This window comes from Cicer arietinum, chromosome 6, assembly GCF_000331145.2.
Source record: "Cicer arietinum cultivar CDC Frontier isolate Library 1 chromosome 6, Cicar.CDCFrontier_v2.0, whole genome shotgun sequence".
NCBI lineage: Eukaryota > Viridiplantae > Streptophyta > Magnoliopsida > Fabales > Fabaceae > Cicer > Cicer arietinum.
Window position 1 is genome coordinate 67,509,580 of NC_021165.2, and position 13,254 is coordinate 67,522,833.

Below are 13,254 nucleotides of genomic sequence, written 5' to 3' on the forward strand. Positions count from 1 at the left end.
GAAAAGCTGAAAATGAGGAGTAAAACAGATGACTATATTTCAGATGATGAGGCAGCTGAACGAAGGGATGAGAATCCAAGTGATAATGAAGAGGCACCATATGATCCAAATAAGCTTGAGATTGAGCTGCGAAATAAGGCTCTTGAATCCCTCAAAGCAAAGAGGAGCATGAATAACTAAATACTACACTATTGTGTTTTATGCATTAAAAATCTTCTTCAGAAATATCTTAGCTCATTTTAAAACATGGTTTTACAAATGTTATGTTTTTGATTTTTTGGTAAATGTTTGATGTCGTCTATCTTTAATGCTGGCAGCCAAATTTGGATAAATGACGAATTCTGAGCAAATCTGTTGAGTACAACTCTTTGCAGACATTCCTCTAATTTTACCGGTAATATATGTCTCCCCTTTGTTGGGAATTTTGCGTTTTTTAGGTGGTATATATGTATATATATTTCTTTTATTGTTTTGATTGCTAGGTTTATAATTTTTTGTTTGTTTTATTTTATTTTATTTTTCCTTAATGGTTTTGATTCAGTTGCTGGCATTTAGTTTCTTATTTATGCTTGATTGATCCAAAGGTCTTGTGAATATTAATCATGAGGTTGATACTAAATTAGCTTTATGGTCAATTGGTAGATGAATTTATGTCCACTCTAGATGACCTGGTGAGCAGACCATGTGCAGGCCTATATTTTGAACTCCAAAACAGGTGAAGTTTTGTTTTCTTGGTCCATCATGAAGTTGATGCAGCTGTATGTTTTGTAGAGATGTTTTGTTTTATATGTACTTTGATTGTGTGCATGAATATATGACTATATTGTTTTTATCGTTCTGGTGCGGTGGTCTTTTCTATTTGTTGCTTCGCACAGTGCAATTATTTGTTTCTGATTTTTCTGTTACGGTGCACCTTTGTTTCCTGTGTTTAAGCGGCTGTTACATTTAAATATTTGAAAAACCTACATCTTTGTTAATTTAGGCATGGCAACGGTTATTCGCCCCGGCTTCCAGTAAAAACTTGACCTTGCCTTTGATTTGTGTGGGATGAACAATGGGTCTCTATTTTTGTCTATTTTGGTATAGTAAAAAAAATAATATTTTATAAAATTTTCTTTTGTATATATTTGTTTCTTAAAAATAAAATATAAATTAATTTAAGGATTTTTTTAATCAATATTATTAATTAGAATAAAATTAATTAAATTGTCTTTTACATTAGATCACAAAATTAGAAATTTTTGCGATGCATCATTCGTCTGTGACTTGCTAAAACTGTAGATAGATCGCTCAATACTCGAAAAATAGAAAACCACTTTGAAATAAATATATCGCACTATAATTTGACTTGCAATAGCAGTTTTTTTTTTTGGCATCTTATTGTACGCTGACGCATGCATCGCTGTAAAAATTGTAGTGTAGTAACTTGGACTTTCGCCACCTCTAACCTATACCTTGTTGCTCCGTTTTACTTCTGGACAGATTTGTCATGCCTGATTGCGTTCTGAACTATATTTCTATGTAGTCAAGGCCAAAGTTGACAAGGTGCTACAAAATTTGTAGCATCCATGTTGACATATTGATTAGATGTCTCAACTATGTATGAACTTAGTGTAACTCATTCTTCCTCAAAAAGATGATTTTCCTAAGCAATTATGATTGTCAAATAAGTAGAGACTAAAGTCGATAAATTACAAATTTTTACTTCAATGAAGATTACCAAGTAAAGATAAAAAATCCCAACCGGTTATGGCGAATACAAATGGCCTCCTGATAAATCAAAACTATTTATATTACCCTCATCTTAGATCTCATGGATGGGCTAAAATATTAGTTAAAAGCCTATTATATAACAAAAATGTAAATGGTACTTTAAGATGAAATATTTTGATATAATAATATTACTTAAGTTAATCATTTATCTTGGCACTAGTAGCCTTTTCCCCTCTTTTAGCTGTCTTACTCAAATGAAATATTTCTTAATGGTTATTAAATTTTGTACAATATCATGTAGATTTTTAATATTGCTTACAGAGAAAAGTAAGTACAAATTGAAGCATAATTGTTTATGAACAAAAATTGAAGCATAATTGACTATAGAATTTTCACGAGATTATTATCGATAATTGCATGACCTAAAATACAAATTCAGAATCTCGCATGCAGCACGAGCGGATGAAAATTGAAATGCATAATAATCATAGATGAGAAGAAAACGTCATTTTCCATTGTGTATGAACGTTTGGTGTTCAATATTTCTGCATTGGATAAACTCTGATTACGTGGCTAAATCCAATTCGCTAGCTACCGGTTGCCTCTTCCATTCAGATAATTCCCACAACACCAAACCAGATTAACGGTTCAAAGCCAAAGATAGAAATTACTATTATTATGATTCAAAATCTAGTTATCAAGATACACATACCAAAAAAAGATTATGTACTATTCCAATTGAAGGAGAGTGTGAACTTGGAAATCTTAACTATACCCATTCATCCATGGTTCTCACTCTTACATCCAATTCGTCTCTAATACCAACCACACCTCATTCGAGGTTACCTTTAAGGAACCCAACAAGGTTCAATGTGTTTGCTAAGAAATCTGGTGGATCATTCCCATCATTTGGATTGGGAAAACCCAAAGACGAATCTTCTTCTGAACAATCAGATGGTTCATCATCATCTTTCAATTCTAATAATAACCCTTTTGGTTTCAACTTTGGAAAGATACCTGATGTGACTTCATTGATCCAAGTTGCGACCAAAAACTCATCTTCGCCAGGTTTTTCATTTGGAAGTCCAAGGCGTAAGGATCCTTCAACAGTTTTTGTTGCTGGTGCTACTGGACAAGCTGGTATTCGCATTGCTCAAACATTGCTTAGGGAAGGGTTTAGTGTAAGAGCTGGTGTTCCTGAAATTGGTTCTGCTCAGGAATTGGCTCGTCTTGCTGCTCAATACAAGGTAATTCAATCTCTTAACTCAAAAGAGTTACTATCTATCGATCAATGACACATATTCTGAATACATCATGGCGCATGGACACCAATAATAATTTAAAAAAATAGATTGATTGAATGTAACTACATGGGCATCAACATGTGTCATAACATCAAATATGTCTTTAATTTAAAGTGTCTATGCTACTTATTGCTCTCTAGCTTATCTATTGGAAGCCTCCTACCAATGTGATTGATGAATTGATTGATTAATGCTATGTAATCTTGATAGAAAATTTATATGTGGGGGTTCACCAAAATTTTCGGTGAAAATTCAAGTTGTGGCAAAAGCTTAGTTTTGAAGTTTCTATGGCTTGCGGAGAAAAAGAGAACTTGTTGCACAATTGAAATGAGAAACTTGAAAGCAAACACAAGCTTAATTTAATTTTTTTATTTAATACATATTTCATGGTTAGCAATTTAGTTTTCAAGAATCATAACAAACCTTGACCATTGGATTAAAATATTGAAATTTTGCATTTGGAGTATGTTGGGGCTACTAATGCATGGTGAACACAGATTATATCAAATGAAGAGGCAAAGCGTCTGAATGCTGTGCAGTCAAGCTTTGATGATGCAGACTCAATAGCAAAAGCAATAGGCAATGCAAGCAAAGTAGTTGTCACCATTGGTCCCACAGAGAACGGCCCAACGGCTGAGGTCTCCACGTCCGACGCCTTGCAAGTAATTCAGGCTGCTCAGCTTGCAGGTGTAGGCCACGTGGCAGTCATCTACGATGAGAACAACGCCGTCAAAACCTCAACCTACAATGTTCTTGATGGCATCTCCTCCTTCTTCAACAATCTCTTCTCCCAGTCCCAACCTTTGACTATTCAGGAGTTCTTGCAGAAAGTGATTGAAACAGATGTCAAATATACCTTAATCAAAACATGTTTGACCGATGATTTCACCCCGGAGAGTTCCTATAATGTGGTTGTCTTAGGCGAAGGAAACACTGGTTCGAACGACTATAAAGTAATGTAATGTATGCGATAATATCTTAATGAAATTGTCCTTTTTTAAACCTTTCTTTACTTTCTTATTTCCATATTTGTGAGTAATAGGTTTTTAGAAAATTCTGATTGTTATATAGGTAACTAAGTCCAAGATAGCATCTCTGGTGGCTGATGTCTTCTCCAACACACAAGTTGCCGAAAACAAGGTATCGGTTTTACATTAACTGGATAATTTGATCATCTACTGCACTTCGGCCGTTGATTAATCTTACAATTGAAAATATTAATCCTCGACTGTTAGATTAATCCAATAAATTAGTCGCGGTTGGAGAAGCTGTAGAGGCTACCAAGGATATGATTTGCTTAATTGTATTGAAGTAACTTTTTCTTTCCACTTCAATTTTTGTTTAAATAATCATACAATCAAATTAACTTTTCTCATTTTTTCTATATTTTATACATTATTTTGAAAATAAAGCAAAATAGAAATAAAATTATACTAATAAAAGCAGAACAGTTGCTAAAACCAAATGGCCCTTAACATTGAAGCTTTCAATTGGTGAATAGGTTGTGCTAGTGTACTCTGACCCAGATGCTCCCCTAAGGCGTGTAGACGAACTTTTCAGGTAAACAAGCTGAATATGGCTAGTTGTTTGTATCTTTACATCAATAGTAGGTGTTCGTGTATCATTATGTTATTTTCATGTTTCTCTGCAGTGCTATTCCGGAAGATGGCAGAAGGAAAGCCTATGCTGAAATATTGGAAAAGGCCAAAGCAGAGGAAGAGGCAAGAGTGACAGCTGAAAAGGAAAGCGAAGCGGCCGACACAACAAAGAAGAAGGAAGAAGCGGGGAAGAGGCTTTCAAAGCAAGAAGCACAGGCTGTTAATCTAGCTAATGAAGCTGAAGAGAAAGCAGAAGCAGCTGGAACTTCAGTAGAGGGCATCTTGAACAAAGCAAAAGATATCAGTGCAGGGTTTTCGTGGCAAAAGTTGAGCTCACAGATTTCAACCTCAATTCAAAAGCCTGATGAGGAAGAGGATGAGAAACCAAAGGTGCAGCTAGCAACTGTTAGAGGACAAGCCAAGGCTCGTAGTCTCATTCCTAAAATAGCAGTGACTAAACAAACAACTCCAAAAAACAGAGACAGTAAACCAAAGGAGGAAAAAAGAAAACAAGTAGAGACACCAAAGGAGGTTAGGAAGTTATTTGGTGGTCTGTTTAAGCAAGAGACTATCTATATTGATGATGACTAGTGGAAGTGGAATGTGTCTTGCACAGATTAAAACTGTGTTGTTTGAGTCTGTGTTAACGTTGGTAATTTGGTTGGACGTGTATGATTTAGTAAAATATTTATGTAGTTGTACTTTTTCAGAACCATGTAATCAGATCAGCATGGAGAAAAATGTTTTCAGTAATGACACAGGCACACCCACTTTTTGTACCTGCATGACACTTGATTACTCGCTGCAATGAGTAATGGTTAATTCAAATCACGGCAAAAAATGAGGTTAATTTAACTACATGAATAATTACAATTTTCAACATGATTTATATTAACCCTCTACTCATTTGGATTAGCCTCATTTTTGCACAGATTAATTAGGTGTCGCAAGTGTACAAAAAATTGGTGTCCATAAAACATTATATGCAATATCATTTCGTCGAATATGCAATTGAGTGTCTTGCTTTAAGATTTTTGTGTCTAGGTCTGCCTCTTGTATAAAATCAATTTGTAAGATTATAAACATTTTTCATTGGATTAATATAGATAGTCCCATAAATAGTCTTTATACCAATTTAAACTTTTGTATTTGGACATAAGTTATCCATACAAAATCACTTTACAGGTGAAAGGTAAGGTGAGGAGGAATTAGAAATCTGCACCAACCTCAACACTAAAAAAAAAATTATCTTAACTCGGAAAAATTGACTAACTAGAAGGAAAGTGTTCCAAAGATGAAGGGTTAAACAAAAACATTTTAAATAAGAGTTACTTTTGCATCAACCATAGATGAGAAACATGAAAGATGCATTGATTTTATTTAAAATCTTATATATATATATATATATTTCTAAAATATTATACAAGCACGAGTAGACTTGTATTGAAGACTCTGGACCTACAACCTTTGAATACACTATACACTATGTTTGAGTTTGGAAGGAAAGAGATGAGGTGTTTTGAGGATAAAGGAAGAAGTAAAGAGAAGGGAAAGGATAAGTAGTCCCTCCGCATGACATGGAATTTTATTTTTAGTAAACTAAATTTCTCTAATATGGTAGAAATGCATTGGAGAAGGACTTTGGAGTATATTTTTTAAATTTATTACTTCTCCTTATAATATTCTCAAACTAAAAAGAATATTACTCATAAATAATTTCATCTCATTCTCTTAAAAAAATTCTCTAAAAAAATAGTGATAGATTTATCTTTCCTTTTCTTTCATTCTATCCTAACCCTTCTCATCTTAACTCTCAAATAGAGTAAATAATCAACACATCATTTACAGAAAAGACATTGTCTCCATATCACCCATACATATTAATATGTTCTACCATCTCTATTACACATTAATATGTTCTACCACCCATACATTATTTATTACAAAAATGAAACATGTGCACCCATTTTTTTATACTTGAACTACACTTGATTAATTATGTGAAAAAATGTGATTAATTCAATTGATTATATACTTAAATGTGATTAATTCAACATGAGTAACCATAATTTTTAACATGATTTACATTAACCATTTATTCAATTAAATGAATTACATTTTTACACGTGATTAACCGGACATTGCATATGAAAAAAAAAAAAAAGTTGTTCATCAAAACATTTTGTATTAATAAAGGTGCACAAATTAAATGTCTTATCAATATCATCCTCTCACCCCTTCCTCTCAAAGGACGTGAAACAATGGAACAGTAGAAGTAAATCATCTAGCAAATTGGCAATTGGAAATGCTGGTTCACTTGGTTCTAATCGACATTTGAATCTTATGTATATTAATATTGAAAACAAGAAACAATCATTCTAAGGTTTACATCATATATATATATATATATGAAAGCCTAGTCTGAAACAAACAGATATATATGGACATGCAACGCCAAATTATATAATATTATTACTCTTCTAATTTTGGTTTATTTGAGTTGAGACCAACAACAATTTATTTGATTAGACTTGAATACAAGGATTTAATTCAGCTTTAAATTACTCAAATATAACCCAAAACATAAATTAACAAATGTTGTAAACTTGAATCAAATTTTAACAAACAAACTCATCTCTAAATTTTACAAGATTAAAAATCTTTACGGTTGCTGCACCATGTAGAAGATGTAACAATGCTCGTATTAATTTGAAAATAAAATTTTGGAACAAAATCAAACAATGAATTTGTTGACCAAGAAAAAAAATGGTTTCTTGGGCATGTACAAATATAATTGTATTTATTCAATAATCTAAGTAATCAAAAGAATTTTCTTGTACCCGTTGGTGGTGCTGATGAATCATGTGGCTCAGGTCCTAGTCTTAATTCAAGGTCTAACTCCGATGACGAATCTTCATCACAAGATAATAACAAACCCTCTTCTTTAGTAACAATTTCCCTTTCAATTTGATCACCTTGTAGTGGCTTTTGAATTTCACTTGTAGTTGGTGATTCTGCAAAAAGTAGAAGTTGTTGTTGTCTCATATGAATTACAAGAATTTCATCATCTTTACAAGGGGCATCTTGATGATCTTGTTGAGACACATTAGAATTCAAGTTTGGTAATTTGACTAATTTCTCTTCAACAACAAAATTTGCCTCCAAATTGGATGGTTGAGTTTGGTTTGAAAATTGTTGTTTTAGTTTTGCTTTGTCTTTCCTATGAATATTCATGTGTCCTCCAAGTGCTTGTGCATTAGAAAAACCTCTCTTGCAAAAATTGCACTCATAGGACCTAAGGTTCAATTTTTTTGCATCTTGATCACATTCATCAGACTCCATTAATTTGTAGTTATGTAAAGTAATGTAATGTAACAATTAAGTAAATATGGTTTGATTAATTATATATATATGTACGAAGTGGGGAACATACTAAGGCCTGCTTTCATCTTTACATTATTGTATACGAATGGCATGAAATGAGAATGCAACTTCCTAGAGTTGGGACAAATTAAAGGACAAACAACATAAGCTTATAAGGATTCAAAAACTGGGTCATGCTTTTGGGAACAAACTTTGTCTCTTTGCATCTTGGCGTTTACCTCTTTGCCTACGCTACCTTCAAATTATATTGTCGCAATGTTATTATCACAAGTTTTATCAATATATATATACTAATAGAGTTCTCTAATACAATTCTGGTTTTATTTTTAATAAAATGTTATATTTTATCTTTATTTTTTATTATTATAAAATTAATATTTTGTTAAAAGTAGTAAAGGTTTACCCTTTTTTTCACACCCATACTAATAATATATAGTTTATTTTGACAAAACTAATGTTATATAGTTGATGACAATATATTTTGTGTGATTATTATGATAATATTTTTTTTTCTTTCGTAAAAATAAAAGAAAAAGGAGATTGGTTAATACTATCATTAACTCATACAATTGTAAAGTTGTAAGTTCAAATTTAAAACAATACGTTGAATCTTACAATATATTTACATTTTGCTAGCTGAGTTAGGATTTAAGGACATATAAAGTTAGTTAAGTAGTTAGTTAATTAGTGTAGTAAAGTTAGTTGCCTAACTTTATAATTAGTTAGTTAATTATATAAATTAAATACATTAGTTAGTAAGTTAATATAGTTAGTTATACTAACTAGTTGTTACTCATTCACTATATAAATCTTATATATAATTTGATTTTATGTACTTGAATAATTCTATTATTATTCAATATATTATTCTTTACTTTTATCTCATTTTATGATTTATATTTAGAATTTTAATATAGTATTAGAGAATAAATTATTCAGCTATTTTCTTTCTAAAAAATTTATTAAATTTTTTTTCATAAAAGTTTAATTAATTTATCTATTCTTTTTCATTTGATTCCTGAACAATTTGTTTATTTTCCTCTGGTTCTTTCTCCATTCTTCACTCATTTATTCAACATTTCAAAGTGGGATAATTGTTGTCACATCTATCAAAATTTTGAAATTACTCTAAAAATTATTGGCAAAACCACATACCGCAACAAATTTTGTAATTGTTTTAGAAGTCCAATCAAAGTTATTAATGCGAATAGAATCTTAATCGTTGTGGTTCAAATCATTTTTAGCATCATGAAAATATGCATTGTAGATGGTGTTATGTATATCTATATCTCCAACAAGTTTTAATTTCTCTCATAATTTTCTTTTTTTATAATTCTTCTAATTGACATTCTATGATATAAATGGATGATTAAACAAATATAATTATTTTTAGTCTAATCCGTATTTGAGCTTCTATCCATTAAAAAAATAAATGGTTAAGCAAAATTTCTTTCTATTATATTTTAGATTTTATCTATAAAAAATTATTGATTATAAAATTTTAGTCGATAAATTTTAATATTTCATATTCTCTGTACATTTATGTATTTTCTAATTTTTTTTTTAATTTTCAAATTAAAAATATAATACACATGAAAAAAAACAAATTAGTTAGTTAATTAATTATATAAGTTAAATATAATAATTAATCAATATAATTAATGTTAGTAACTAACTGTTATTCATCGAATTTTATAATTTCTACTTAGAAATGTATTATCTCCACCGAATTTGTTTTTATTAGGATGTTTATCAGACACTGACAAAATAAAAATAAGTGATATATACGTCTCTGACACATAAATTAAACCGAATATGAAGAAAAATAAATTAAAACAGAAAAAACAAAGATGTGTTTTGAATTAGAACAAATTATCCTGAGCTGTCGGGGAAAGCAAAATTAATAATAGTATTTGGGTCGAATTAATGGTTTCTCTCAGAATGAAAAGGTCGTCTTAAGAATCACGCCATCGTTTATATGACCATTTGATTTATAAAATAGTCACCAAACTTTCAATATTTTATTTATCCGTGTCCATTTGATTAACTGCGATGTCTTGTAAAAAAATATAAAGATTATCACTTACGTAAATTTATAAGTGGGGTTTCTGAATCTGTTTTTAATTAAGGTGATAATTATAAGCGAGGTTTAAGTTGTTTTTAAAAAATTAAGAATAATTTACCTAACAATTAATTAAAGATTATCACTTACCTAAATTTATAAGTGGTATTTACAAATTAATATTTATCTTATATACAAATTTATTATATGACTAATTTTTATTGGATAATAGATATATTATCTATAATTCTTTAAAGTAATCTAGAAAAATGTAATTATATTGACTTTAAGTTACTCAAAACAAAGTCAGCCCAATATATAAAATTATGGTTAGTTAGGCTAAATTACATATGTGGTTCTTTAACTTAATTTCAGGTAACGTTTTAGTTCTTTATCTTCTTTTTTTTTCTGACTTGGTCCTTTATTTTAATTTTAAGCGACAATTTGATATTTTATGTTTTAAAATTTCAACAATGTTATCCTTTTTTGTACAAAAATTCAAAAAATAATTCAATCAAAACTCATAAAATTAATTATATTCTTCAATATAATACAAATTTCATCAAATTCGTAACACAAATCTTCAAATAAACTCATATTTTCATACTTTATTTGATATTGTTAGGAATAAATGACTAAATCGAAAAAAAAGAAAGATAAAAGACTAAAACGTTACCTGAAATTAAGTTAAAGGACTACATATGTAATTTAGCCTTGTAGTTATGTTGCAACATTTATATATATTGTGTTTGGGATGTCGTAAAGACTTTAAAATTTATAATTGTGGATTATAATTTAAAATCATATTTAAAACGAATTTAAATATGAAGATTTAAGAATTTATGATAATATTTTTATAAAATTATTAAATTTCTCATGAAAAGTTATTTTTTAGATACTTTAGAATAAAAAAATTTAATTATTAAATCAAGATAGTCAATTTTACATAATGTTTTTTTATATAAATTAATACTTAAACTAATTAATTTAATATTTATTGAGATAATATTAGTTTTAAATAATTTATATTCTTTTTATATTTTGAAGTATTAATATATAATACTTTTTTTTATAGAAAAGAAACATTTTTGAAAATATTTTTATTAAATAATTATTTATAGATTTAAAGCAGTATCTTTACCCTTAAACCGACCCTGCCTATAATCAATTACAATCCGTCATTTGTACTCTATTAACTAAATCAAACATAAAATTTTGAAAAGTAAAATTAGTGAAATATATATACACAACTGATTTGTATTGATAGTAAGTAGCTTACCCACAATTTTTCAAACCAGAACAAAATCCAATGACTTACATTTTCATTTTTTTCTATATTTAATTATTTGTATTGACTCGCTAAAAGGTGAGTCCAAATACCTCCCATACCAAATGTCCTGAAATTAATTTTATTTATACGATGTATTATAAAAATTCTCAAAGTTTATTTTATTTATAAATCGATTTTATAATTATATACTATATGTTTGATTTAGTTGTAATTTTGTAAGCTATACGATTAATTTGTAGCTTTTTCACTTACCGTAATTATTTTACTTTACCTATCAACAATACCAAACATACACCAAGGTGATGTCAAAATCTATTCATCAAAGTCAAGCTACCATCATTATTTATACATCAAGTCCCTACAAGGTGTAAAAAAAAAGGGAAAATCTTAATATATTGAAACAATAAGAAATTAGAGTGATCCTTAATTAATAATTTAGTATAAGTGTATGTGTTTGCTGTTGACAACTTTCATAAATATAAATATAGCCGTCCTAAACATTGAATTTGTAGCTGACTAGGTAGTTGGAGCAAGAGGAACATGGAATAGGAAACAAGTAGTACACTGTAATTTGCATCTAGCTAGCTGGTAGAGGATTAACACATATATCTCGGTTGTAACCAACCTGTTATCTTACACAACAACGTAATGAATTAATATCTTCCACGTGGAAACTACTAAAAGAATATAAACTATTTCCTTTATCTTATTATAATATAAGTAAAAATAAATTAAAAAATAAATGTATTTAGTTGAAATTTTATCGGACATATCAAGAAGTTATAGAGAGTTAATGTAGTTTAATTTAAATTAATAAAGAAGAAATTAAGTGTAACTATGGCACTTAGAAAAACTGAAGATTATATCATGTATTACACAATGCACAAGCCAACAAAAATTTGTAAATACGTACATGTGTATATGTATATGTATATAATATGGTGTGGTGTATATGGCTTGATAAACATCGAAATATTAGATGCTAGAGAATGGGAAAAGAGAGATTCAAGAGTGTTAACTTTCTGCAGTTACTTGCATAACAAGAAAATGATAAAACACACACTAGAATGAATGGTAAGACTTGTATATTTTATAGTTGTCAAACCTATTTATACATGAGTTGTTCTTACATATTTGTACTGAAATTTAACTAAGTAACTGATTGGTTAGTTAGTTAGTTACTACATTCAATTATTACATTACTTGAATTATATGTCATCTAATACTTTCCATTAATTCAAGTATTTAAGTGATACTATACCCAACATTTGTCTTAGCTCTTCAAATTTGTTTGTCCTCAAGCTTTGGTCATGATATCAGTAATTTGCACTTCATTTTGACAATATATGAGTTTGATCTTATTCCTTCCAATTTGATCTCTTAAGAAAAGGAACCTTGCCTTTATATGCTTGCTCCTTCCATGAGGCACAAGATTATTTGCAAGATTTATGGTTGAGATGTTGCCAATCATTAGTGGTACTGGCTTGCATATCTCAATCCTCAATTCCTCCATCAAATATTCGAGCCACAAAGCTTGGAAAACTGCATAGCTGCCAACAATGTATTCTTATTCAAAGGACGATAAAGCTATGATTGATTGCTTCTTTGAGCTCCATGCAATTGAAGATTTCATGAATTTAACCAATCAGAATATGAATAACCAACCAAATCTTCATCTCATTAATTTTCTGGCAAACAGGATTCTATGTTCTAGTGTCCGTTGAATGTATCTTATGATCCTATTGATTGCAATCCAGTGAGTGTGTTTGGGATTTTCCATAAACCTGCTAATGACACCAACACTATAGCATAGGTCAAGTATGGTGTTGCACAAGTACCTTAAGGATCCAACAACATGTTTGAATAGGGTGGTGTCAACCAACTCTTATTCAAATTCTTTCC

At 29.7% G+C, this 13,254-nt stretch overlaps 3 protein-coding genes across 3 annotated transcripts in view; 2 read left to right on the forward strand and 1 right to left on the reverse strand.

Moving 5' to 3' along the window:
• Nucleotides 1-811, forward strand: part of LOC101513414 (uncharacterized) — a 7,589-nt gene extending 6,778 nt beyond the window's left edge. Inside the window, exons 13-14 of the mRNA XM_073370031.1 lie at nucleotides 1-394; nucleotides 643-811. The exon at nucleotides 1-394 is cut by the window's left edge and continues 7 nt beyond it. Coding sequence (XP_073226132.1) covers nucleotides 1-180 — 180 coding nt within the window. The 3' untranslated portion in view covers nucleotides 181-394; nucleotides 643-811. The remainder of the gene's footprint in view (nucleotides 395-642) is intronic.
• Nucleotides 812-2,370: 1,559 nt separating this feature from the next.
• On the forward strand, nucleotides 2,371-5,394 carry LOC101513087 (protein PLASTID TRANSCRIPTIONALLY ACTIVE 16, chloroplastic). Its single transcript, XM_004507102.4, has 5 exons — nucleotides 2,371-2,960; nucleotides 3,515-3,970; nucleotides 4,089-4,157; nucleotides 4,519-4,577; nucleotides 4,669-5,394. Exons 1-5 carry the CDS (start codon nucleotides 2,499-2,501, stop codon nucleotides 5,204-5,206), a joined length of 1,584 nt encoding a protein of 527 aa, XP_004507159.1. The 5' UTR covers nucleotides 2,371-2,498; the 3' UTR covers nucleotides 5,207-5,394.
• A 1,658-nt stretch (nucleotides 5,395-7,052) lies between these two features.
• Nucleotides 7,053-8,240, reverse strand: LOC101492250 (transcriptional regulator TAC1-like). The gene has a single exon (XM_004507122.4). The coding sequence runs from the start codon at nucleotides 7,955-7,957 to the stop codon at nucleotides 7,436-7,438; it is 522 nt and encodes a 173-aa protein (XP_004507179.1). The 5' UTR covers nucleotides 7,958-8,240; the 3' UTR covers nucleotides 7,053-7,435.
• Between the last annotated feature and the right edge of the window lie 5,014 nt (nucleotides 8,241-13,254).